The sequence below is a fragment of the Plectropomus leopardus genome, chromosome 4 (assembly GCF_008729295.1).
Source record: "Plectropomus leopardus isolate mb chromosome 4, YSFRI_Pleo_2.0, whole genome shotgun sequence".
In the NCBI taxonomy this organism is placed as follows: domain Eukaryota; kingdom Metazoa; phylum Chordata; class Actinopteri; order Perciformes; family Serranidae; genus Plectropomus; species Plectropomus leopardus.
The window spans coordinates 12,833,972-12,861,955 of record NC_056466.1 but is presented as its reverse complement, the minus strand read 5'-3'; the positions used below and the strand labels follow the sequence as shown (position 1 = coordinate 12,861,955).

Sequence of the window (27,984 nt, the reverse complement as noted above, 5' to 3'; positions counted from 1 at the left end):
AGGATTTACCACAGCATGACTAATGTACAACATTAAGTAGCTGGGTAAGAGTGATGGTGTTACTTTGTTAATTATTTTTTGCTTTAGATGTGGGGGATGTAACATCATGCAATCTCTGATAGGGACTCCTCCTCCTAATCAGCAGTCTGAAACAAGAAAGAATATAAGCTGGGCTTTTCCCTGATGCCCTGAATAAATTCAGGATAGAAAATTAGATGTCAAATAGATGCAAGGCTATGTTGGTAAATGATGTTAATTCCTCAATTTTCAGTCTCTAGTTATTCTTTCATGTGCAGAGTACCCTTGTTAAATTTTTAGTGTTAACCAGTGAACACCTTTCTGAAGTGGAATAAATTATTCTGTGATGATGAACATTCAGAGACCAAACTCATTGAGTGCTTCATTGCAATATAAGATTATATTGATTCTTTGAAAAACAATGCAATATTTGCTGATGTCACAAAATTTAGCAAGATGCAGTTTTGATTTGATGAAATTCAAAAGCCTGTGATCAATGAGACAATAAAATATGCCCAGTTAACACATTCAGTTAAAGAGGAAGCTGCGACCTCTTTCTTTTCTGCTTTTAGCCATAAAAGATGAAAACATCACATAAATAATGTAAGTAATTGTAACAAGTAAAGAGCAGTAAAGTTTACTTTCTGTTGACACCACTGACACACAAAACAAAACACGGTTAAAAGTTAACCATAAGAGCTTTCAGGCAGAAAGCACTTTCTGAATGAGAAAGTTTTCATTTTAACCCAAACCCTGATCTTTTTCCTTGAACTTTAGGGCTAACTGGCTTAAAGCCCTGAAGACAAATGTCTCCCAACAGCCATAAAACAGGAATTAACAGCAAGGTCATTTCACAAAAGAATAAAGTTTGGCTCAATAGTAACAGTCAAGGTTCAGAGATAAAACAGTTGTTTTTTGCTATTTATTAAATATTGCCTTAGGCACTTTTACATTGCATAAATTAGCCAGTTAGCAGAGTTTTCCCCTATTCATAACTAAACAATTTAAACGTATTACTCATACTGTTACTTACTCACCGTCCGTTGAAATCACTGCATTTCCAGACAGAACAGCACAGTTCACCTACAGCCTGCATTCATGTTTAAAACTGTTGAAAGAGAGAAGCTAATATTGCTGTGTTGTTGCGACAAGTTAGCAGAGTGGGATGCCTGTCCAGGCAAATATGTTGTGTGTCCTGAGTATTTTGTCTCCTAACAGCAGTGTTTGACATATGCTCTGTCTGTTGACCCATATTTTTTCAGAAATTAAGAATATAAATATAAAAAATATTTCCACACTGCTGATTTATGCCGGAGTAAAAAATGTCATCCTCATCTTCTTTTTCTTGCCTACTGCTGTTATCTGCCTATTGCTGATGATGGTGGCACAGAATTTTAAAATTAAAGCACATCCAGAAGATAATATGGATCAGTGTTTTTACTCTGCATTGATGATATTGGATCATTGATCATGAAACTGATATAGCTGTCTCAAGTCTTGGGATGTCTCGATTTGATCCAAAATGTTGGCATCTGGGCAGATGAAGGCAATTTTTTTTACTGATTGGGATCATAAATAAAAGTGTATAGAGCCTGAGCCTTGTTTTATGTCAGCTGTCACACAGGTGCTTTAGTTTATTGTACAGCAACACATAGCGCAACCATTGTCAACACACATCCACTCAGCTGTCCCTCTCTGCCCTCTTTTCAGCTCCCATGTGTGTATGTGGGTAGCGGCACCATAGTCTGAGCACTTGTTTTGTTTCAGCTCAGTGTGAAGGTCTTGTGTTTTGCCTTTAAATATAGTGCATGTCGTTTGTTCACCTGGCTCCGAGGAGATACAGACAGCAGCGCTAAGTTTACTATAACCTAACTCACATGTACATGAGCAAAAAGCCAACATGGCTTACGTGTTAATAAAGGGTGATCCGTCCCAAAAGATGTGAGGATGACAAAAATGAACACTCAAGGCAACACAGTTCATTCAGGCAATTCAGACAGAAGAATAGGCCACGCCCTTAAAAGGGACAGAGACTCCCCTGAAACAGGCCAAAAAGATTAAAGGGTGGATCTGCATTTTTTACTTAATTTGTGGAATAAATAATAATAATAATAATGAATAACCCCAACCCTAACCTTAACCCCTAAACCTAGAAAAACAGAGGTCACGGATCGGGACTCTGTATCAGCAGATACTCAATATTAAATGATTCCGATTGGATTCGGGGGCATAAAAACGTGATTGGGACATTCCTAATCAAGCTGATGAATTGTTACCCCCCTACTCTGGACACAGATGAGAGAACTTGTTTCCTGGGGCAGATTGTGAAGACTGCACATGAAAAAGTTTGCAGCCTCTCAATAAACACCTTTCTTGTGTACTTGTGAGCCCAAGGATTGCTGCAGCTGTCCAACTTTCAGGGAGCACTTAAGCTCCTCTGAGAAATGTACCCCTGCCCAGACATTTCAGTGACTTTATGAGTGGGGTTGGCCATCTTTAGAGTGTCTCTATCTTCTCTAATCTTTTGTAGCTGCTGCCAATCTTGGCTCAGCCCCGTCCTGACCGAGTCTGAATCTCTGTTTCGGTTGCACTGCTGTCAAGGCAACGTAAAGTCGATTCAGACTCCCGGACGCCAAGTCACAACTTCTTGGAAGATGAGAATAGAAGTTTGAGGTGGCTGCTTGAGTCAGACAGGGTTAATTCCAGTGAGCCCGAGTAGTTATTGTCACATCAGACTGTTGATAATGCATTTTATGTGGACCATTAACAGAGAATCTATTTAGCTAATGTACGCTTGAGAGGAAATAATCTATTTTACCAGTGTACTTGCCTTTGAGGAATCATAATGTATTTTTTGCAGGCTAGAATGCAGACAGACTATAATATTGGGTCTTTTAGTCCCTTTCCGCCGTCCAATATATAACCACGCCATTACTAATGCATAGCTAGGTGTTCATCACCACGCGCGGTTTACCCACTCAATGGGGATCCTGATGCATTCGTGCCTCTGCTCCTAAAGCACTAATACATTTTGTTTGCTTTAACTCCCCAGGTCTGCACCTCTGAGAGCATAGATGTATTTAATAGAAGCAGCCATTATGAAGTAATCAATGGGATTGAGTGCACGCTCTGAAGTGCTCTCACTTTTCTTCTTGCTGTTGGAAAAAGAAGGTTTTCAAGAAAGCTGCGAATTTACTGTTGAAAATAACACGTTTTGTGTTTGTTTTCTTTGTCTGTTTCACTCCAGGTTGCTCTCCATGCATGCGGCATCGCAACGGACATGGTGATGGAGCACTGCATCCAGGCAGGAGCCGCCTTTGTCATCAGTCCTTGTTGCTACGGCTTCATTCAGAATGCAATCAAGTTCACCTTCCCCAAGAGGTTCGTACCTGCTCACAGGGCCTCAGTTCAGTGTCACCTGTCAGGTTTTCTGACCTTGTTTTCTTGTTAGACCCCTGCTAGCACTGGTGCCTCTCTTCTGTCCTTTCCTATTCTCGCTTAGTGATTTTTTTTCCGATAGTTTCTCTTTTTGGGCTCTCCCTCTCCATCATTTTCACACATACTCTAACACTTGCTCGCTCACACATACACACAATCTGGATTTCTTGTCGCTGCTTTTTGTTCACCTCCCGTCTCTTATCATCACAGCTGACGGTACAAGGCAGCACTGTCACATCGCCTTCGCAACAAGGTCCGCCCCTCACCTTTTCAATCTGAGCCCACATTTTATCTGCAACAGAGAAAAGGATTCTCTGTGTGTAGATGCTGTCTTTGATATTTCAGAGTGACAGAAAAATACAGTTTGAGGTGCAAACATTAAATGCTTCTCCTGTTGATATTTATAATACGTGGTGTTGCAAAGAATCAACTTAATTTTCAGTTCTGGCGATGCTGTTTAAACAGAGATGGAAGAAACAAATAACAGGAGAGAGGTAGAAATGACAGCCTATACTTAAATGGTGTTGATCTTGTTGCTATAGCAGCACTCTGTTGACTAATGGCACTGTTACGGCTTAAGAATCATTACAAGGTACTATTCTGTTAAAATCACTTTGGCACGCTGAATGCTTCAAAACAAAACACTGTTGTGTAGGATTGTTGTTGTAGCAACTGAGCAAGTTAAAGTGGAGGAAAACTCATCTTGATTGTTGAGCAGATTATGGTTATGACTTTAGGATGAAGACATGAAGACCGAGCCAGGTCAAATCTATTCCAGTCTGGATAGTTGTTGCCCACTGTTCTCTCTATGATCTCTTAAAACTGTCACTGGGGTCATCATGTTATCAGGTTTCAGTGCAGAGTCACAGGAATTTTTCTCATTTACCCATCCACCCTTTCATCCAATTTTAGCATTTTTATTTGGTTCGCAGTAGGTGTTTTTGGACCAAAAAGTCGAAGGGACTCCCTGAGTGCAACTGCCTACTGGGGAGCTCACTCGATAACTACACACCTTCTAGTGCATTTTTTCCTTTGCATTTGTACCGCTAACAGGGATGCTGAATTGATGCACTGTTAGCAGGCCAGCAGTTAGTTTACCATCATCGCTTCCACTGTGAGGAGCCAAATGCATTTCTATATTGGTCGATTTGTCCATGGTTTCTTCTATTATTTTCATTACAAGCTGTTGTCTGTGTTTTGTGTTGTCTGTTGTTCACACACAAATGGGTTTTTAAAGATGGCGGATACCGGTGCTGCATTGAATGTATTTGACCAGTCAGCGTACCCCTACGACATCTGATCCACTCACCTTATACTAACATTACTCATGGTTCCTCTTGTGCTGAGAAAGAGTACTACTCTGAAATAGGGTCAAAAAAAAAGGTGAATATGTTGGTCTTTAGTGATTGGTTTGGGAAAACAAATCCACCTCCCCCACAGAGATCTTATGCTGTGTTCACAATACAAGTGACACAGCAACAGCATGACCAACTACATTACTGCAGAGTCACCACTGAAATGTTGCTCAAACATTATTTAAAAGATTTACGTTGTCACAGGCTTGTGTTTGTCTGTCTGCCTTGTAAAGTTGTATTTGGTCAAAAGATATCCATATTGTTGATCAATACCTGAACCACATTTTGCATCACATTTCGCCGCTCCATCGCAGTGGTAGTTGATAAGGTGAGTGTACTACTAGGTAGATGGGTAGGTTAGCAAGGGGAAAGGGGTTAATACTATCCTTCAGATTCCAATAGCTTTTTGACCAGTAGATGGGTATAGGGATGTGTGATAATATTGTCATGTCATCAGTATTGCCAGATATTGGCTTCCAAATTAAATATTGAAATAGTTTTGCTAATATGACAAACCCATATCTATATATTTATTTATTTACTGACAAAGTGAACATGTATAAAACACTAACCCTAAGCTGAAGTTTATTTCTTTTTTTGTGCAATAACTGAATATTACACACCCTGAAAAGCATTGCATTTTATGTCTCGATTGGCTGGCGATATCATCATGATAGGAATATGCATAATATGATGTGATATCCACGACATAAGAGACTTTAGGATCAATTCAATTAGGCGGGGAAAAAGTGGATATATCAATGTTGGTATCGGTTATCAGCCAAATAATTTTTTATATATCAGAATATTGGATATTGACAAAAAATCCAATATTGTGCACCCCTAAAAGGATATACTGTAAACTGACATAAAAAGAGGTGAGTATACTCCATATACCTGTGTATACCTTTCACAACTCCTCTGGCATCAGTTCACCAGGCTATATAACCCAGTATCACAGCTAGAAACAATAACAAATGATTGGTTGATGATTCAGTGTATCATTGGAGTGCTGAAAAACGTTGAGACCAGCTCGACTTTTATTTATAGCATGTCCCGTCCGTCTGTAGTGACAAGTGTCAGGCGTCACTTTGCTGTTTTATGTCACCGGCTTCCTTTGAAAATGACTTGTAGCCTGTTGCTGTCTCTCGCAGTGTCAACACAAAATCAGAGTGGATGCAGTGTCAGATTTAAGATGGAAATTGAGTGTAACAAGTTGACAGTTCTGTTTAGTATAAGGCAAGCAACATAGCACTAATCAAAGGTGGCATGCTGGTGGACAGCGGTATCTGCCAGTGAAATGGAAATGATAAGTTTAGCACAGCATCAGTATAATAAAATAGTCATAATTACCAGTTGTATATGTCAAGACTTAATCGCTATATGTCAATGAGACAGAGTATATGACAGTTGAACTTGAGTGGAATAACATTTATAAGTGCTGTATAACATTTATAAGTGCCGTTAGCCTATATATTTACCCCTGACAATCGACACCTGCCATGAGAACAACTGACAATTTTCATTCCGGTGTGCCTATCAATTACAATCTTTAGCTTCATTTCACCACAATTAGTAATGCAGCATGACAGTGTTGTTACTATGGTTGCAATGACTTTAAAAAAGGAGCACACGGATTTAGAGCAGTGGTTAAACTGTGTATGGTTACAGTGTTTCAGGTGTTCCAATATGTGAATTTTGAGGGACTCGTGTGCCTTGGGGAGGACCTTCAGTGTATAGTATAAATATTTAAGAGTTTTCACATACTTGGTTTTTCCTCCCGTCACTTTTGCTAACTTGACACTTCACCCCTCCTAACTTCTCATAAAATATTAAAGAATGACGCAAAAGAAAAAAAAAGAAAATATTTTGCAGCTGTAATGGACAACAAGAAGCTGTGTTTCTGCAGGGCAGTCTTGCAGTTTATGTGAGGGGCCTACGCACCTGACTGTGTCAATCTTCATCTTACTTCTTTTAGTGTTTTCCCCTCAGGTCATATTCCAGGTACTCATGTGGATATTCTGCAGGTGTAGACATTCCTGGCAGTTCATGGGTTTTTATGAGCTGTGAAACTAAATTGCCCTTTTCATTAAGGACCTAACAGTTCAAGTTAAACTTAAGACTCTCCATGTGACCTGAGTGGCCCCTAACCTCCGACCCTCTTCATGACTTTTAATTAGCCTCAGTGGTGATCTGACTACATGTGACCATCACAAACAAATTGTCCCATGTCACAGCAAAAGCCCTGTTTTTAAACATCCTTCTTTCCCAGAGAGAAAGCGGTTTGTTTTAGCAATAACGCATGCTGTTTGTTGATTCTCAGATTTGGTTATATATTCCTAGTTTGTTTGTAAAGTGATTTTCCCTAAAAAAATAAAATCTCTATCCTAGAGCTGAGCAAGTAACCAAGTGAAACATTAAGTGTAATAAACACATTTTACTCCCACAATTGAATCACTGCACTTTAACAACTAAATATCTTCTTTTTTTTTTGTTCTGTTTTTACAGCAAAAGGTTCCAAGAGACTCTGACTTACAAGGTATGCTTTTAAATGTGATTAAATCCCTCTATTGCATTTATTATTCATTTGCACGCTGTAAAAATACCAAGTACAAAATACTGAATTACAGCAACTCAGGTTTTACAAGGATTGTGTTTCACATTCAGTTCACCTCGTGCACATGTACATCAAAAGACGCCTTCATGGGTCATGACTTATTTTAAAACATGATGTTCATTAGAGTCTTAAGTATTCTGTTGCAACACAATGAGACACGTTTTTCTCTTTGCTAATTGCTTTTCAATTAAGATGCTGCTGCATCAACAGAGGTATAATGGAATTAGAGGCATTTAGTTTCACATACCTGAATAAGAGTGCAATGACCCAGTGAAATGCGAAATACACAGTTGTTAACAGCCAGCAAACACAGAAGCCAGAAAAAAAACAGATACATGTTTGGACACATGAGAAACAAATTGAGAAGGAGACATTGGGTTGTATTGGTTGCATTATCTGTTTGTAAATCCACAATAGAGAAAGTGAGGTTGACATCACGTAAAGTTTTTGAATGTGTGCACCCTTTAATAGGAGGTTCTAGGTGAGCTGCCTGTGTCACCAACAGGACTCTGACAGAGATTATAACGTAAATCTGGAGTCCTCGATGTCATACAGGTTACTAACAGTAAATAACTTTATTGATCCTGAATAATGAGTCGTTACAGTCACTTCGATGTCGGGAATGAAGAAATATAAAAAATTAAAAACAAGTTTTTAAAATTGAGAAACCTGAAAATATAAAGTAAATAAATTAAAAATAAAAATGTGCATTATGCTATGGTGATTAACTCTAGTAAAATAATACGAATATAGATATGTGTAATATGCTGAGTCTGTAAGGTGTGTAAAAAATATAGTATGTATTATGCTACTTTACAATGTAATAAAGTACTACAGCAAGTTTTAGTAATATGAAATATGTGTTATGCTACTATGTTCAATTCAGTATAGTATACATTGATGGAATAGTAATAAGAAATATCTACAGTATGTGCATTATATATCATATATATACAATTTTATGATGCATTTATGATGCTTTATTTCTTAATCGACTGATGTTTTAACTTGACTAAAATTTACTTTACGAAGTGCTCATGCAACCAGCTCCTTTTGTACTTTCGATAAACGTACCAAAAATCTACAGCATTAGAAGCTGATTAACATGACTGCATTTTTCTTGGCATGACCTTGTTTCTATATTGCTTTCCTTTTTTTGTTTAATCATTTATATAATTTAAAAAAAATGTATTTTATGAGACCATAAGATGCAATTAATCAGATACTTGCGCTCTCGTCATTGTCTCGTAAACTAAAGATTCCCCTGGCAGTTACAAGAGGGAGTTTCACCCCCTCCAGTCTCTCTCAGTCCCTTATCGCTCAGCACAGACACAGCACTGTACTGTGGGAGGGCCGAGCCCATGATGATGTATGGGACCTGTCAGTGCCCCTCGGGAGAATCTGTGCAAAAGTTGCTGCAGGTCTTAGCCATGGCAACCTCAAGAGTTGACTTGTCACAACATCGGACCACCTCTAACTTCTTTTGTGCTCTAGAGGAAACTGATTTTTACAGACGTGCCTTGAGAGGCTCAGAATATTATATATTATTTACAAGACACCGGGTGATTGCCCAGTTCTGTGATTGTTCCTATTTTTCAACTGTTTGTCCTTAAAGCCCAGTGAGCAGAAGAAATCACAGTTACATTTCTTTTTGTAAAGCTAAACATGTTGCCATACAGCAGGAGAAATTTTATTCAATTTAAACCAGCAGACATATTACCTGGCACTTTAAACCCGAGCTCCAAATCTCCCGTTTCCCCCTATGGTTTTGCTTTCAGCAGCCATGTTTGGTATTTGCTATTCATTTGGGCTCAGTGTACAGAATCCCACTGTTTCCCGTGTCTCTGCTCTCAAACCCCTAGTCAGCACTTGCAGAAATAAAAGCAGCATTATGTTGTTTTATAGCAGAGCCATAGTTGTCCTTCCTGAGCTAGAGTAGTTAAGCAGAATGACAGCTCCCTGACAAATGGTGTATCGCTGGAATAAAGGGCTAATGATGTGAGATATTGGTGCTCAGCGCTAACTTTAAGCACCTGCTCCATGGTCTTGCATTCAGCGTCAACCCTGTGGAGTGAGGAATCGAATCAATAAAAAGTAGAAGCAAGTAAGAGCTGACTAACCAATCTGCCTATTCATTTGTTTCATGAACCATAGCAGGTGAAAACAGTACAGAAAAAACTGTCATTTGGTTTTAGATAAATTCTCCGAGTTCATCTTGCCTTTTTGGAGAATTTAACGTCATGGTTTTACTGAGAGTCTAAAATGTTACAGTGTGATTGACATAAAACTTACTATGAAAATGAAGCCTTTTCATGTTAATGTTTCCTTTTTTATGTATTTCACATATCTGGTCAGCTAATCTGACTTAGTAACTGACTTGTTAACTGGTCCATAAATGATGCACACAATGCAGAGAAATCTATCTGGCAGTTCACTGTTACTCAGCCCAGAGACACTGTAAAGAGACAATACACTGAAGCAGGGTTGAGTCTACAGCCATGAAAGCGGCCATGAGAAGCTCTATGTCAATATCAGCATCCTCTTACAGTGATAGTGCTTATAAGCTGATGTTATCATAAGTAATATTTGCAAGATTCACCTTCTTAGACAACCCAATCGCCAGAAAAAATGACACATTGTATGGTTTCACAAACCATGGATATGTTACATTTGTACATTATTTTGTAGAGAATATGTTGAAAATGTATGATTCTCAAGGTGTGATTACATTTAGGCACAAAAAATGGTCTTGTGTTTGTTATGGTGAAGAAAAGATCATGTTTTGGCTTTAAAAATACACTCAGTGGCACAGAAACCCATAAATTTATTCAGTGGCCCGAGCGTAGGTGGTAACAACGTGATGTGTTGGTAAAAAACATCCGATTCTGTGCCCGACATGCTTCAATATGCCACTGAAAACCACCCAGGTACGGTTAAAAAAAAAACAAAAAAAAACACTTAGGTTTGGTGCCACAAACATTGCTGGGAAACGCCACAGTGCGTCGCTTAAAACACCCTGGTTCTGTGCTTCAAACAAATGGAGTGAAGGGTTGTTGTTATTCTTGAACAGTGGTCTGCAGCTTTACAGCCATCTCACATAGATTTAGTGCCATCCACCATCCTCTCCATCTCCCAATGACAAAATCAGCTCATATACTACATCACTTTAGAAACACTGACGCGCTAGGTAACATACAAATGTAACATGCGTGGTTTGCAGAAACACTTATGGGGGTGTTTGTATTTACAGATCATAAACCAATATATTGAGCAAATTTAAAGTTTGACCTAAGAATGTTGTAGTATGAAACTTAGTCACAAATTTGAAACTAATTTTTCCTGGTTGTCCATCCAGATATATTTTTCTCTACATGTTAAGAAATATTTTGCTCAAAACCAAAAATGACTCCATCCTGTATGGAATATAAATGTCAGTCTGGACTTAAGTAATGGACTGACTGACCAAGCCATCCCTACAGCTATGCCGCTAGTGTGGCCAAGAGACATCAAATACAGTTTGGTTTGAGTTCCTATGCATAATATTTTAGCCATGTAATTGAGTAGTGATCTGCTGATGGAGTTTTCCTGTCTCTCAGTCCATGCTGCCCTTCATTGACTCTGAGAGGGATAAGCAGACGTAGAAAAAATGGATAAAAAGATAGAACAAATTCATGAATGTTTGTGTGCATGTGCACACATAATAGTGTTAGTTTCACTAAATGAATCATTATAAAAAAAATCTTTGTGGAATTCTTTAACTCTCTGCTTGATCTGATAAGTGATTTAATTATGATTGCATTGGCAGCGCAAAAGCATGTTGTTTTGTAAGTTGACAGGTATCATTCAGAACTTAAGTGGCGGTATTAAACATACCTGCAATGAATGGCTCCTGGACTCACTGTCTGCCCTTTGTTTCAGGAACACATGATTCTCTGTCGCTTCGCAGACCAAACTGCTGTTCAGCTCCCACCCGAGAGGAGACTCATAGGTACTGTTTACAATCTTCAATTCTATTTCTTTCTTTCAATTCCATGGTATTCTTTACTATCCTGTTTTTTTATTTCTTAGTTGCTGGAGTTAGATACAAACGTTTGAACATGTATTAATTCTCAAATATTTTTAAAGCTGTATTGGCACGTGACTAAAATAATTCAGTACCGACATCAGAACTTCACCATTCAAACTTTACCTGCATTTGCTCCTTTCTGCATCCAGATTTAGAAAAACAGACAGTTTATGTTTTTTCCTTGCATCTAGTCACTGCAGATTATTTGACAAAAATGGAACGTGATTGATCCAGTACCAAAGCAGCTACAACCCATACAGGGATATGGCACCCAGAGAGTCAGATTGGGTTATAGTTTAGTGTTGTATATTTGATCAAATTGCAAGTTCATCATGCTGAGATGCCACAAAATCAGTGGAAAATGTTGCTTTATTACATGCCTGTGATAACTAGTGTCAATTTATGCCAGGAATGTTTACATTCACGTGATGGGATCTGAATGAAATAGAAAAAAAATTGGTTACGATGGAAGAACAAAGGTGCTGCTTGGCTCTGATGGATGGTCCGACAGGTGCTTTTGGTAAGGCAGTCAAAGTGCAAAAAAACAGATCCTGGATTCTAGTTCTTCATTAGGGCCCTGATGAATGAGCTGGTTCATGTTAAACTCTTTGACTTATTATGCCTGAAGAAAAAATGCATGCGATTTTTTTCACCTAAAGACCTTACTACCTTGGTGTTTTTTTTCCTCCATGGTTGTCTGCATTAATTTGAGTTTTCTGGGATTTTGGTTTGGATTTTTTAAGATGAAGTAGGTATCAGATGAACTACTTTGTTGGTTTTGGTGTCACTTCAAAAGTTCAGTGTCTAGGATTTAGTGACATCTATCCATGAGGTTTCTGAAACTTTTCTTGTTTGCCAAGCGGGTAGGACAGCTTTGGCGGCCGACAAGAAAATGCAAATGGCCCTGTCTAGAGCTAGAGTTTGATTTGTCCATTGTGGGCTACAGTAGAAAAATGAGGACCCGTTCTTAATGTCAAAACAGTTGGCTCATTATGAGGTAACGAAACGCAATAATTCTTATTTTTATGTGATTATATACTTAAGAAAGCAGACTTATCATATTATATTATATTTCCACCAATATATCCCCTAGAATTCGACACACTGGACCTTTTAATCATTAAAATGTATCTGCTTTCCTGTGTTTTACATAAATGTTAATTACTTTGGGGCTTGGAACTTGATCTTACAAATATTTTTTTAGAAAATGTCCCCTTGGTTGTCCAGAATTCTTATACTAATTAAAAACAAAACCAAATGAAAGCACGGTTATGAATATAATGTATAATTTCTGCCTGTAGATCCCCTTAAATCCCACACACCAGGCCTTTAAGGCTGTTGGTTTTGTGACTGGCATTTTAATGTTTGTGGGATTTTTAATGCACATTTTTATGCTAAAAAAAAGTCTTTTGGGTACTGTTTTTTAGAGTGACACCTCTAGTTTATATTTTGACTCATCTACTACAGTGTGATGGACTAGCATGGCATATGGGATTTTTTTTGGGGGGGGGGTCATACCTAAACAGTTTATCTTATGCTGATGTTGTGTTTTCTGGATTTTTTTTACACTGTGACCTACCTCCACTGCTCTACTTTTCCAAAAGGTTTTAGAGAAATGTGAGAAATGTTAATGCAGGGATTTCTTAAGTGTGACAAAACAGCTGCAGCGAACAGCTGCCAGATCTGCGTTGTCGGATTCGGATGGAAGTGTTTTGTCAGACTGAAACCTTCGGGCCTGTGCTGAGGCTTCACCGTACAGTGTTTCATTATGTTGAGAACTCTCTTCACCCTGATAGTTCTTCAGCTTATCAAAGCTCCCCTCTGAATCTGCGGAGGCTCCCCAATGCCTCGTCAGTTTGAAGCCCTTTCATATGTACCTGACACCACCTGTCACAGCGTTTCTGCTCTGTATCAGTTAACAGGGCTCAACCTCTCCCGCTAACATTTTCTAACCATGTTTGATCCTATCTCTCCAGAGCCTGCCAGTGTGACTGTGGCCATCTAGGCGGCATGGCAGACCAAAGCTCACATTAATGTGTCTGCCACCTGCTACCTAACTGCTGAAATGCATTATACATTTGAAGTCTGACTTTAAAGGAAATCCTAAGAGAAAAGCGTGATAATGAGTGTGAAGTTGTTGATGAATTAAGTGGCTTCCGTAGGGTTTCAACACACACGAATGCTAGAAACATGCAGGAATTGGACAAAGCGACAAAAACGCCTTTAATATCAGAATTCAGTAGCACTATAATGAATGCTCTTTGATTATATCCTGACCTATGTGTTGATTTGATGATATTGATCCAATAAATGAGCAGATGGGTGACAAACAAACAAAAATATGGCTGCCATCGCAAATTACGAGCGTCAGTGCTTGATTCTCAAGTCAACTGGAAGTCTACTGAAGGGACTACCATCATTATTCCAAAAGATATTCCCTCATGTGGTGTTTTGATGACATTGGTGGAGAACGCCCTCTGACTCGGTCCAAAACCCCCGCACGTGTGTTCATACTTGTTAAGATCTGGTGACTGGGAAAGACAGATCACACGATCCACATCGTTTCAATTCTCATCAAATCATTCAGTGCATTTTAATACATGTCCCAGAGCATTACAGGATGTGAATTGTATCATGCTTTACATGTGCATGGCAGTATGTCCAATCAGTTATTCAGGTTTTTCCTTTTTAATTTGTCACCTGACTGTATTTTGGAAAATAAGCCAAAAATGCACAAGAATTTCATAGGTTTTATTTTTAATGTGCATGACAATTATTTTATTTTATTCTTTTCATTAACTGTAGTAAACTGCTCTGTTACTCTCAGCTTTAACTATAAACCATCCTGCAACATACAGTAACAGCCTTATTAGATGCCAAGCATGCCAAGCATGCTCCTCTATCTGATTGTATGTAATAATTAGAACATTAATGCATTAATTGCGATTAAGGTCCATACATAACGCTTTTTTAAAAAAAATAGCGTTAATCAACGGCCAACATTCCTGCATTGGAAAGGAGTGAAATAATGCTCCAGATTTAGGCTAAATTTTGATGGCATGGCCATTTTACACGAGTTCCTCTTACCTCTGACCTCAAGATATTTGATGAAAATATGCTCTCCTATTTACAGACATGCACACTTTATGCTAGTCCCATGATTTTTTTTTTTTTTTTTTACATTTACATTACATTTTTACATTTTATTCCTAGTCAAGACAGTCTGTTAAGAACTGCTTTACCCTGTTAATATAGACTACAAAACTGTTGTCTAATGCAAAATAATTGAATTGAAAACAAAAAAATGCAATTAATCATGATTAACTATTGAAATTCTGGGATGAATCGCCCTTTTTAAAAAAATAATCATTTGACAGCCCTAGTTATAATGTTAGAAAATAATATTTTATGTGAATATCTCAATGAGTTTTTTTAAATTACTCTTAAATATCAATATTGCATTTGATTAAATGTATACTCTGCAGGATAAATAAACAAATAAACAAACAAGCTTTGTTTGTGGTGTTCCTGGTTACAGTGCTCAGGTGCAATTTGGACTTTATAAAAAAAAAAAAAAGACGATGCGACAGACTGTAGCAGGCATCTAGGAGTCTATAAAAGTTGTGGATGCTGTGCAAAAAAAAGCAAAAATAGCACCAAACTGATAAACCTTTGATGTCTTTCACTCTCACTTTTACCGGCAATATTTCTGACAAGCTTTAAATCCCCAATATCACTCAGGCTTTATTTATGATGTTATGATGATACGCTTGTAATCTGTGGTAAATTATAAAACTGTGCTTTAACACCATTTTTGATCGCCTCACATCATAAAATTAAAGGCTCTCCTGTTATTTTGTCCATACCTGTGGGTATACACAAGTAAAATCAAGTTTTAAAAATGTCCTGTTCTTAAATAAATGCTTAAAGCCAGCTTATTTGGTTTTTGAATGATAAAATGCATTTTTCTTTCTGTGCCGCTGCAGGTAAACAGTGTATGGGCCTGGTAGACTTGGACCGTTCGTGGGCAGCAGAGACTCAGGGGTACTCGGTGCGGGTGATGACCATGGAGCCTGAGAGCTGTTCACCTAAGAACAATATGCTGTTGGGGAGGCCTCTGCACAAGAGTAAACTGGAAGTCTGTGCAAACCAACTGGAAGCACTGGTGCATAATTAGGATTTCAAGCGCTGGTGTACAGCAGGGCATCTTCAGTGTTGTCAGGGTTTGATAAAGTACCAGGCCTCTGGCTCGTGGCTGCATCATCATGCTGCTGAGAGAGAATACACTTATTTTATCCACACTCACCGTTTCTTTTTATTCTGCTTTATTTACAAGCCTTTTCTTAAGAAACAGTCTCAAAAAATAAGAGACTGTTTATCGCTCATTATTTCTGGACTAGCAAAACTCATCGAAAAATCTCTTTAAAGGTAAACGCCGTAGTAGTATGATTTTTAATGTGATAATCTTGTGGAAGAGAGCACTCTAAGAACGACTCCTCTCCCTTGTTAAATGCACTCAATTATTGGACGCTTAGTTGTAGTAAAAGCTTGAGTCTCTCACCAACTGCTACGTTGCATTTGTGTCTTTGCCTAAACTGTGTGATCAAGCTGTCAGCGTAAACAGAAGCAGCAGGAATTACACACCCACATTGCGAATTAAGCACACCATACTTCCACATGCTGTTTTTGCAAATAGTCTGTGTACGGCCTTCTGTGATAGAACTCTGCAGTCAGATCCTCCTGTTACCAGGTATTAATGGAAGAAAGAATTTGGCGCCTTCAAGTCATCTGCACTTAAAGATCAGATGTGCAATTATTGTTTTCTACCTCTCCTCTTCGTGTTTGTGTGTGTGTGTGTGTTAGTGAAGGAGAGATGGAGAGAGAGGGCAGAGGAATTGGATTTAAACTCATATCACACCAGGTGAAATATAGCATTTGTCATGGTCCTACAGAGAAACTGATTATTCCTCATAAAGAATGAATGTGAATATGGTATGCATGCCGTAATACGTTCAGCGGCAATGAATATTTTATGATGCTGGAGAAAAGGTCAGTGCACTTGATTAGATGCGCACTATTCAAAGCCTAGTAGCCGAAAATCACACAATACGCTCTGTATTTCCAAACCTGCATACTTTAGGCCCACTCTAGTCCCCTAAAGCTTTAATTCTTTCAGTTAAAACTGGTCGTCTGTTTCTCTGAAAAACCCTGTGTTGTCATTTTGACAGTGTATCAGGGCTGCTTGAGAAACAGGGGAGGTAGCCGGGGAGTCGGTTTTCCCGCTCACACTGAAGGCATAGGCGAGAGAGAGAGAGAGAAAGAGAGAGAGAGAGAGAGGGGGGTGCAGGCTTTTCCAGCGTGGAGCTAATCTGAATTCAGTCAGCAGAGTCAATCTATCCCGAGGTGAATGGCCAGACACAGCTCCTTCCAAGGACTGGAATTATTTCAAAAGGAGACGACTGACTCCCTGTTCATGTTTGTGGCCCTGCACAAGTACACATTACAGAAATTCATATAGGCACAAAAGAGAAGAGAGAGGGAGAGAGTAGGTGTTGGTGCTTAAAGCTTGCATAGGAGATAGAATATTGAGGTGTGAAGTGGGTCGATTCAACCCAAACACTTGGAGCTGGAAGGTGACTGAACACGATTCTTTGTTAAAACAAAATAGGCGATACATCTGAGCTTATGTCTGTGTATATGCACAGCATTTCTTTAATAATGTTTAGCCTCATGAAGCTTTTCTGTGAGTACAGATTGTGATACACTGAGCTGGATGCATTTTTTTGCCTGTATTTAATTGATTGACATAAATCGAAGTTTGTGAACCACAAACAAAAGATCACCTGTCAAACTTATATAATCAAACGATATTCCAAAGAATGGGATACCACTGGTTGTCTGGATCATTTTGGCAAACTGAAGCAATCAGTCGAATAATTTTTTTAAGTTATTTGGAGCAAAGAGAAGCTGTAATTGATTCATTCAGTGTTTGTACACTCCTGAGAGGACACTTGAAACATCACCATGGCTGCCACAAACACTCTGCTTTCTTTAGTCACCTCATGTACCTTTTCACCACCTGCACATATGGATTGTGTAAATAAGCAAAGTGTAGAAATGCAGCCAGCAACAGCTCTTGCACAGTCATTAAACTACATATCCTCAGAAGTGCTAATCATAATGCAGACCAAGTTCACCTCAACAAAACTTATGTAATGAAACTGTGTTCAGGTATCCAACTTCTATTTTCAAATGATTTCCCAGGGTCTGGGACACCACTTATTGTCACAGCAATTTTGGCAAGCTGTGAAGCAAACAGTCTGACTGCTGTAAACATGTAAAAACTGCAGCGACGCTCTGTCATTGCCATGATTCACTGTAAAGAAACGTGATCATCAATTTAATTTCTCAACATTCATGAGGTGCTTTGCACTGACCATTTATGGTTGAATGTGGGCGTGTAGAGGGTAGGATATGAGGCTGATCCACATGGTGGATACTTCTAAATTGATTTAGAATTTATAAAAAGGAATCTGTGCACTGGAAGGCATATGCATGGTTATATAAATCAGAATATTTTTTATTTTTATGTTTGACCTTCATCCATCTTAGTATGGATCATATGCACTGTTTTATAAATGAGACCTTAGGTGATTTAAACCAGTAAAAAGAAAAGTAAAAAGGAGTTTGGCTTATTACGGAGGGGCTGCTAACTACTGTGGCCCACCCCAACACAAATGGGCCTATCCAGACCCAGTGTTTTGGTTTGTCCGTTTTGGGTTACTGTAGATACGTGATGGTGCAACATCGATATAAACGACCCATTCTAAGTTAAAGGAAAGACAACTCTTCTTATTTTCAGGTGATTCTGCAGTAAAGACAACTTACCTTTTATGTCATATTACATTTCTGCCATTATATTCCCCTTAATCCTACACATTTTACTAGACAGTAAGTAGTTTTTATGTTATTGCAGATAATCAGCATTAAAAAAGTCACATATTAACACTGGTGGAGAATCTTCTCTTTAAAAACTAGGTGGACTCTCTTCACCATTTGTGCTGGCGTTCAAATGCAGCTCCGAATCGAAACAATTTGTTCCTGCAGAAAACCTCTACCAGGAAATAATGGCGCTTTCATTGATTTTATTAACTTCGGTTATGACTTGTAATTAAAATTTAGCCTGTCTTGGATTTTGTCGTTGTTACACTGCCAGCATATATGGCTGTTTGTCTGCAGCAGTTTGCTGCTCCATATTTAGGGTCCCTCCCTGCTGGTATGATTTTCCCCTTTTGACAAAGAGTGACCTTGTTTATTTGTTCAGTTACTATTATAAGCACTAATGTAAACTACAAGCCCAGATGAAATAGATACAAGGGGCCTTTGCTGCCCTTTCAATTATCCAAGATATCATGTTTTTACAGTGTATTTACCATTTTAACTCGCATTACCAACATTGATTCATTTCAGTTGTGTATTTTTTTCTAATAAACAGTGTTGAGCATAATTATAGAAGTCGGGAATAACAACAAATTATTATTCACACATTTCCTCTCTGGTTGCCTAGAGCAGTTCCCAGCTGCTGCTATTGTTTGCACCCTAATAATGTTGTAAACTATTCCCTGATGCTTCTCATCACATCTGCTGTCACCTTATATATCCCAAGTTTACATTCCTCCTGCCTATATTCTTTTTTTTCTGCTTTGGCATTGTCTGCTCAGAAAATAGCGTAATGACTCATTTCCCCCACAGTGTTAATTAGAGGGTGAGTTCACCTAAACCACAAAAAAAAAAAAAAAAATCATTCACCCCTGACAGCTGACAGCATCTTTTTTGGATTATCTAAGGTAATTTATACCTCATTTCTGGAGAAACACATTCATTTATTTTGTATTTAAAGCACCACACTGAGGTTTTATTTACAGGTTCTACATTTCTTAATAATTTGTCATTATTCTCAAATATTTCTGGAAATTAACCATTGAATACACTAGAAATTTTTGGGGAGATACTGTAGATAGTGTTCAGTTGGTGCTTCTTTCATAACTTAATTCTAATTCATTTCTAATAAGAAGTTTGAGTACACTGTAGGTGAGCTGTACATGCAAAAATATCTGTAATTTGCCTACAAACAAACATACAATTCCACCCACACAGTGCAAGAGAATATGTTAAGTACATGTGAACAGAGAATTCTTTCTATATATTTGTTCCATTCCACCTTTTTTAAAATGTCTTTGTTGTCCCCTAAACTTGCATCTCGCTTGAACTACGCTACACTGTCCCCACAATCTCCATCGCTGTTGCTGTGTTTCATCGCTATCCATAAGCTTTCAGGAAACATGCACAAATACGGACAAAATAAAAGTAGAGTATGGACAGAATGCCCCATCCTTGTTTGCATAAACGAGCCATTAGAGGTGAGCATCTCCAAACTTAAAAACATCACTGTGTAAATGAAATGTCTGTTTTAACTTTAAGAAGTAATTGTCCTGGCTGCCTTAAAATTTTAAGTTGACTGAATTTGAGAGGACAAGTTGAGGTAATTTTGTCATGATTCCCAATTTCTGTTAAATTTTAAAAAAAGATGAAAGATTTTTTATTTTGCTTTCATTATAGGACAGCTTTAGAATGACAGGAAAGAGGATAACACACAGCAAAGGACCACTTGCTGGAGTCGAACCTATGCCACCGCAAGGACTCTGTGTGGGGCACACACTCTACCAGGTGAGCTAGAAATCACTCCCAACTTCAAAATATTAAGGCAGCTGGTTAATAGTGTTATTGATTGATTTGTTTTTTATTATTAATTATTTTTATAGTATTTGCAAAGCTGTGTATTTTTGTGTTTTGGGTGAACTGACCCTTTAAAGTGTCATATGATCAGTTTGAGTTCTCCACAACATAACAAAATTATTAGTAATGTTGCATTATCTGGAGAATCTGCATAACCCATAACTATTACTTAAATGTAATAAATCATCACGGGATGATTTTAACAGGCCAGTCGTAAAAATATGATTAATAGTGTTAATTATACACAACCGGCATTTCTCCGATCATTTGATTTCCAGAGATGTTAAACCTCTGTGCCACTGCATAGATTTATTACCAGATCTCTGACAGGGTGTAACAAGGCAACAGTGCCATGTATCAAAAGACGCCGCTGACTGTGAACAACCAGCAGTAATCATATCAAACCTCCATCTCATCCATCTCCCACTCCATTACTGAAAATGATGGCGTTTAGTTACCCTGTCATTTCTTTTCTCTTTTTTTTCCTCCCCCACTTTCTTTCCATTGAGTCCTTACTGGAGTATTATTTTATTGACTGACTTCTCTGATTCTGAAGTCTGAAAATGAGGCAGACCTTTATTATTCTGCCCCCAGACAGGAAGTGCAATTCACCAGACTTTGAATATGAAGTGCAGCCTTTGAGTCAGGCAGGAGATAATTACTCTGATAGAATCAGCCTTAACCTCTTGGTGGAGAATGAGAATAATAAAGAGCAAGCAATTTCATGTAGGGTGCATCCAATGTTCAACATGTTGTACAAAGCATGATTAGAAAATTGCATAAAAAAGCAGCTGATTTTGCCCCCCCCCCCGGGATCTGTCTGTAGCCTGAACCATTATGCAAAAAATATTTCAATCAAAATACCACGTGTTTTTATTTGCAATAATTACAGGTCTAATAAAAGCCTTTCTGTTCGTTCAAGTACTCTGGCAACAGTGTCAAACCACTCATTTAGTATTAGGTGCTGCTTATCTTTTTGTCCTCTCCAAAATTCAGCACCAGTAATTTCCACCGCAATGTCTAAACTGTGTGAGCAACATCTACCTGGGTGGGCGATGCACCTGCGTGCCTCAGCAGGCTACGCAATTAATTAAGGCATTTCCAAAGCATGCGCGGCACGGAGCTGCGTCTGGAGCCTCTTCCTCTGGGCTGTGCAGGTCATCATGTTACATGTAAAGTCCCTCGCGTGCAACTGGCTGGATATCCGGGTTGTTTTGACCGCTGGTTATTTAAAAGACGTTAGAGACGAGGTCTGACTGCAGTGGGTGCTGTTGTTGGTCGGAGAGCCCGCTGACTGAACTTGTGAGGAGAGAGAGGGAGCTGTGCGCTCTCCTCCCGGCAGAGTGCGTCCCGCTCCACACACGCGCACACACATACACACCGGGGTCACTTTCCTTACAAGCAGCGGACTGGTCTCTACTCCCGCACCTCCTTAATATCGCACATGAACATTCAGACGGACGTCAGCAGACATTTCCTACCTGTGCGCCTTCAGCGTGCGTCAAAGAAACTCCGCTGTTTCTTCGTCTTAATTGTTTCCTTCGCGGTTTCCCACCCGGTGATTTTGGATTACGGAGAATAACAAGCAGCGTGGGCGCGCGTAACTCCCGAAATCATGGATTTATGGATAAAGTTGATGTTGTTGTGCAGCTGCTGCTTTGGAGCAAGTGCAGACTTTGATGGCAGGTAAGGGCGCATGGTTCACATTGTCTGCCGGAGCCGATGCTTTTGTTTAACAGCAGAGATTTTGATTAAGAGCGTGCATCACAGTTTCAAGCATTTACAGTCTGATTTTTGCAACCAAAAAAGGCGCCTTTGTTAGAATGGCTGCACACTGAGACATTGTTTTTTAGATCTCCAAACAGCGAATTTTAGGTATGAGTGAAAACATGTTGCTCCTGTGAAATCATGTGCGCTCGCAGTCTTGGCCAATCATCCTAACTTTTATTCTGATGAAAACACCAACAGTCCGAGTGCATCCAAACCTGCGCCTCAGAGCACTCATTCTGCTGTAGTAAGCGTGTGTTCACGTGCAAAAAATCACATCAAGCGGTTCTTGTCTCGTGCAGATATCAGGCTGATTATAAAGTGATGTGACAGCACATTGCCCAGTGCTTCTTGTTCAAACACGAATCAGATGAAGTATGTGGAGACAGAGGTGTGGAGACGTGCCAGACCCCAAAGAATGCATGTGTCCGAGATATCGATCTGCCCATAGGTGCGTCTGACTTAATGAGCATAATGGATGTTTTTTTTTTCTTTCTCTGTCTCCTTCCCTTTTATAACCGTGAATCATAAAAGCACGTTGTAATTTGGGCGTAACCTCGTCCCATTCCTTTGAAACAAAAACATTGTGAAAAACTAATTGTACCAGTTATAATAATTGGCAAAATGCTTTGTTCCTTTCTGCTATCACAGTTTAAAGAGGTGTGTTAAATCGACACTATATTTCATTTCTTATTGTGTGCCATATTGAGGTGGATTTCTAGAGCTGAGAATAAAATTGGACTGAAGACCATCCAAACAGTGAGAGTTACACAAACAAGAGCCCTTTCTGCCAAATTTCCTACATCTCCAACAGCGAATGCAGCCCAGTATTGTACTTTATTTCTTCCCATGTATCTCTGTCAGACAGGCTCAGCCCCCAAAGCAGGATCCTCTCTCATGTTTCACTTTTTCAAATGAAAGAAAAAACTTTTGAAGATTATTGGAAGTAATTGTTATTGAAATAGTGTGCATGTATTTCAAAGAGCCATTTCAGACTGACTGCCATTCTACCTGCTTGTTGATAGACTTTGACATCTGGAGGTATATAGCCTTTCCCCTCTTTCAGCTCTTTCAATTCAGTTTTCTTTTGCTGTGTTCAAAAGTATTTCAGAAAAAGTGATCTGGATATCAAAGTAAGAAGTAAAAGTGTGTGAGAGAGGATAAAAGAGAGGGCAGAATTATTACAGAACATTTGAACTGAGCATTTGTAAGTGCATATCGTTGTTTAAGACTTTTTTTAATCAGCACGGCTAATGTGTGTGTGACAGGCCGTGGTCTGATGAGATGTGCAGGGTTTTAACTTTTATTTCACGCTTGCCTTTGTGTAATGATCATTTACTTTAACCTAGCAGCAGCAGCATATTGTGCATTATTAACATCCCTCCTGATGGAGTGCCTTGTCACCATGGCCATAATTTGCCAATTTTTATGGGTATAAACTTGCCTGGGTCCGCGTCTCTGCTTCAATATTAATTCATTGAGAGAATATCCCCTGAGACAGAGCACAAGCAAAAAAGCCATTTATTACCTGGTCTCTCTTACTTATTGCCTTTTAGAGAGTGTTCCTAACAGGCTTATCCATCTACTCCTGAAGGGTCCTTCACGGGCATCATTGGCAAGATCATTTTGTTCTCCCATAGCTGCACATAATGTGCTTACCTGTGAATCTGTTGCTAAAAACATTGTGTGGTGTTGTTGTCACTCTTTTTACCAACCAGGGACTCAAGGACGGCTGACTTCCTGTCATGTAACATAGAAGCCTAAATGAAAGGATATTCTTCTCTAGTGATGTCACTAAATTGTTAAGTCAATCGCAGCCAAGCAGCACATACCAGACCTCCTCAGTAATAATCCAAAGCCGTGGACGGTTGCCAGGTTATGTTGGCGTTGTAATATCAGACCCACATTTGGGCTTTCAGGGGTTGAAAATGAGTGCGAAAAATGCTGTCCAAGTCACATTTTATGGGTAGCCCAACATTATGAAATTAAAAAATAATGCATTTTATAGTTTTCTCAGTGTTTAACATCAGGCATATGTCCATATGTCAATGTAATTATGAGGAACCGACATCTTTATTATGAGTCACAGAGGAGATTTTAAGTGTAACCTTGTCTTGTGTTTTGTGAGAGTGAACAGTCAGTGAAGTCAGACTCAGCTGACAGTTCAGCATTATCTCACCTATTGAAAACACACACATTCAAGTGCTTTACCTCTGTAAACAAGACGCAAGAACCTTAATACATTCCCAGGCCCCAACAGAAGAGTCAGCACACACACAGTACTTCAGTTTACGACTAACATAACTTCTCTCACTGCTGTTTTGCTGTCATTTTCACTGCAGGACAGCTCGGGAGTAAGTGGAGACTTTACATTGTATTAAAATAACTGCAACATCAACAATGAAACCTACTACAGCTCAGTCATATAATTTGAAGTATGTGTAATTTAAGTATATTGACATAGACTTTATGCAGCTCTCTTTATACAAAGAAAGAGAGAGAGGAGCAAGAGTTGCAGCAAGGTCAGGTGGCTTGTTGGCAGTCTGCTTCGTAATACACTCACTGTCACTCTGTCATCAGATACTTGTGCATCGCAATGCAATTTAACAGTCCTTCACTAAATACTAGATTTGTGATATAATGTTGATTATTGCTAACACTATGTGGGAGTTTATTCTGTTGTAGACTATATAGATAATGGAAGCAGCTACTGTGACGTCAGTGTTTGTTTTATGGACTACGGTTTTGAAGCCTTGAGTTTGACGTTTCAGCTATCTCCATCTTTTTTTTTTTTTTTTTAACCAGAAGGGATAATATTTGGGCGTTGGGCTGGCACTGTGCGAGTGGGTTAAAAACATGAGAAGTCACAGTGTCATACTGTGTCATATTACTGTGGTACAACACATGCACAGTAAAATCTGGTCTGCACTTTCCGAAGGACTCAATAGCTGGTGCACTATCAGGAAACATTGGGGAGATTGATCTGTTTCACTGAGGCATCTGCAGTCGGCCTTGAGTCGAAATATGTTTAGAAAGATATGCTTGAGAATAAAAAAATATTGGAAAAAACCCTAATAAAAGACCATATACAAATGATTTCCATATGAAAACATTTGGCTGGCATCCATTTGAACATATACCCAAAAAGTTCTGTGAGTTAAATTGCGCATGTTACGTACCCTGTAGCTACCATAGGGTCAAAGAGTGTGCCTCAGTCTTGTTTGAATAGTCTTGATGCTGTGGAGGAGTGAGAGATGGATTTGACTGAGAAGCCAAGGACACTATTGGTAGACAGCCTTTCAGTCAAAATAGTATGCATAACATTTAGCCTTGATAAAAAAAAAAAACCCATGTACAGGTGTCATGATGGGGAAATTAGCTATAGAGACCAAAACCTTTTCTTAGAAAGGTTTATTTCTTCTGTAAAGTTTGGCATTTCAACTATAGACTGTGTAAATAATTGATGTAGCTACCGTGAAGTCACCCATTTGGTTTGTGGACTGCAGTTTTGAAGTTTTAAGTTCGGCATTCTAGCCGTTGCCATTTTGGTTTTTTGGAGCCAAAAGTAACAGTATTTGTCATGAATGTTGAAATTAGCTACAGAGATCAAAACTGTTTTTTTGTACCAGGCTGTAAACATGTTTTTTTCTGCTGTAGAGTTGGGCATTTTATCATATGGGGACTCTCACTTCTGGAGCCAGCCTCAAGTGGCCATTTAAAGAACTACAGTTAGACTTCATTGTTCTGCCATGGAGGCTGCCTCTTAGTTGTACTTTGTAAGGCTGAAGCCACATATGCAGTCTGTGCCTATCTCCCGCTGCAGAAAACCCACTCAGGCTCCATCTTGACATGCCATGCTAGCACTTACAAACATTTCATCCCATTTACAAGAAAACATCCAATAAGCACTTGTATTGCAACACTGAACAGGCTCTTAGCAGTTTGTTTGTAAAGAGTGCACTTACAGTTCTTGACAATATCTACCTCTTGTTCCTTGAGAGGTTGGATGCACTTATCGTAAGTCATTTAGGGTCTACCAAGGCAACATGACATGATATATAAGAAAAAGAGAAGGTATTGCATTATATTGTTAGATGTTTCCAACATTTTTCTCCTCCTAAATGTGATCGAAGTGGACATCTTTCAGCTTTGTGCTCTGCACTGCAGCCTTAAAAATGCCACAGAATTAAATCAACACACATATTCCTGCATTGGAAGTAATAACAAAGAAATTTTTTTGTAGTGTTTATTGTTTTTGCATTGCATTACATCATACTAGGTGTTTTTATTTTTCTGGCCACTTAGTGAATGCCTTTTATCATATCTTCTTTGTATAGAAAAGTGCTTTTTTTATAGGGCCAGCTGATTTTTCAGTTTAAATCCCACACAGTGCTGTGTGTTAATGTGATAGACTTGGCAGTCAGCTTGTGGATCTGGCAGCGCGTGCGGCCGAAGTGCTTCATTAAGACGCCAGACACCTTATGACTCCACAAGCTCATGCCTTCAGCTGAGCCCGGCAGGTCCGAGCAAGTCATTCACACCGAGGTGCTACAAATGCAGCAATCAACATCTATGTGTGTTGGTGAGAGAAATTTGTCACGCTTTGCATGCTTCAGTATGGATTCATGGATGGATGATAGATAGATAGATTAAATTATATACCTTCACGGTCCCAATTATCACGCTACACTCCACTCTGCTCCTCTGAGTGATGGACTGACTACTCTTCACTGTCAGGCAGGGGAGAACAGCCAGCTCTGGATCCATTAGTAAAACAATGGAAGAGGGATGGTGTCCCCATAGTGAATAGTTCTGCTCCTGGAAGAACCTTGTCTGATAGTGTGTGCTTGAGAAGAGGTGTCACATGGCATCCGTGAAGGGTAATAATTATCTGCTTGAGTTCCTTCAAGGCTTAGTGTAATTTAGGATCATTATTCAGAGCCCTGGGGTAATAAATGCAGGTATTATGCTCAAGTCCATTTGATATGCCAGCTTTCTGTTCTGAATATCACTGGGGACAAGATGTATTTGAAAACAATTCTCTTCTTATTTTTGTGCAGTGTCACCCTGTTGTTGATTGAGATTTGTCATAATTTTCAAGCCATAGATGTTTAAAGAAATCAAAAATATGCTTTTGACATTGCTGCAGTGTTGATGTGATGAGTTGGAGAGCTGGCGAATTGTATTAAACCCCCAGTTTCAAGTTTAGAGCGCATTATGGGGCACAACTGCCTCCGGCTAAATTCAGCTTGAAGAGAGGACTGAGACGCACTGAGAACATGAAACTGGATTCCACATTCAGTGTGTGTGTGTGTGTGTGTGTGTGTGTGTGTGTGTGTGTGTGTGTATTTTTATATGAGTGTGTATGAGAAAGCATTAGAGGGAAACATTTGATTCAATAATCCAGGACCTGTTGCATCTCATGAGGTTCTTGGCTCCTTACTTCTCCCACAGCACCAAACAGACCTGCCAGACACCTCTCGCCCACCATCCACTGGGAGCCCTGTAGCAGTTCAAACTCTGCTCCTGCTCCTCCTGCTCCTTTGTTTATAGCGTGTGCTCAGAGTCAAATGTCATGCCCTTATGATCCTGACATGTCAAGAAAAGTTAATGTAAAACTTCTTTTTTTTGTTAAAATCCTCGGGGCAAACAAAATATCAGCTTTACCACATTATAATTTCCTGGGAGTAGAAAAATGAGTAAAAAGTTTTATTGCTAAAATAGACCATCGACTTTTCTTGGTACTGATTACTTTGGCTGCCTCATCTGTCTGTCATTTCCATTGTGATAAAATGTTTTCATTTTTATCAACCTCAATCCCTTTTAATACACAAATACAAAAAAATCGGGCTGCAATGAAAAGTTATTGCCATTATTGTTCAATATGCCTTTTATTTTCTTGATTTATGGTTTTGCTCTTCAAAATG

At 39.0% G+C, this 27,984-nt stretch overlaps 2 protein-coding genes across 4 annotated transcripts in view; both read left to right on the top strand.

The window, feature by feature from the left end:
- Window positions 1-16,057, top strand: part of gstcd (glutathione S-transferase, C-terminal domain containing) — a 68,700-nt gene extending 52,643 nt beyond the window's left edge. The window contains exons 9-12 of the mRNA XM_042485676.1: window positions 3,266-3,399; window positions 7,320-7,350; window positions 11,347-11,416; window positions 15,481-16,057. Of these exons, the coding sequence (XP_042341610.1) occupies window positions 3,266-3,399; window positions 7,320-7,350; window positions 11,347-11,416; window positions 15,481-15,671 (426 nt within the window). The 3' untranslated portion in view covers window positions 15,672-16,057. The remainder of the gene's footprint in view (window positions 1-3,265; window positions 3,400-7,319; window positions 7,351-11,346; window positions 11,417-15,480) is intronic.
- A 4,108-nt stretch (window positions 16,058-20,165) lies between these two features.
- The window catches only part of npnta (nephronectin a), a 62,826-nt gene continuing 55,007 nt past the window's right edge, over window positions 20,166-27,984 (top strand). For 2 of the 3 annotated variants that reach the window (XM_042485953.1, XM_042485952.1), the window contains exon 1: window positions 21,546-21,976. In XM_042485953.1, coding sequence (XP_042341887.1) covers window positions 21,906-21,976 — 71 coding nt within the window. In that variant the 5' untranslated portion in view covers window positions 21,546-21,905. Of the gene's footprint in view, window positions 20,222-21,545; window positions 21,977-27,984 lie in introns of those variants that run through there. The other variant, XM_042485954.1, reaches the window with a different exon arrangement.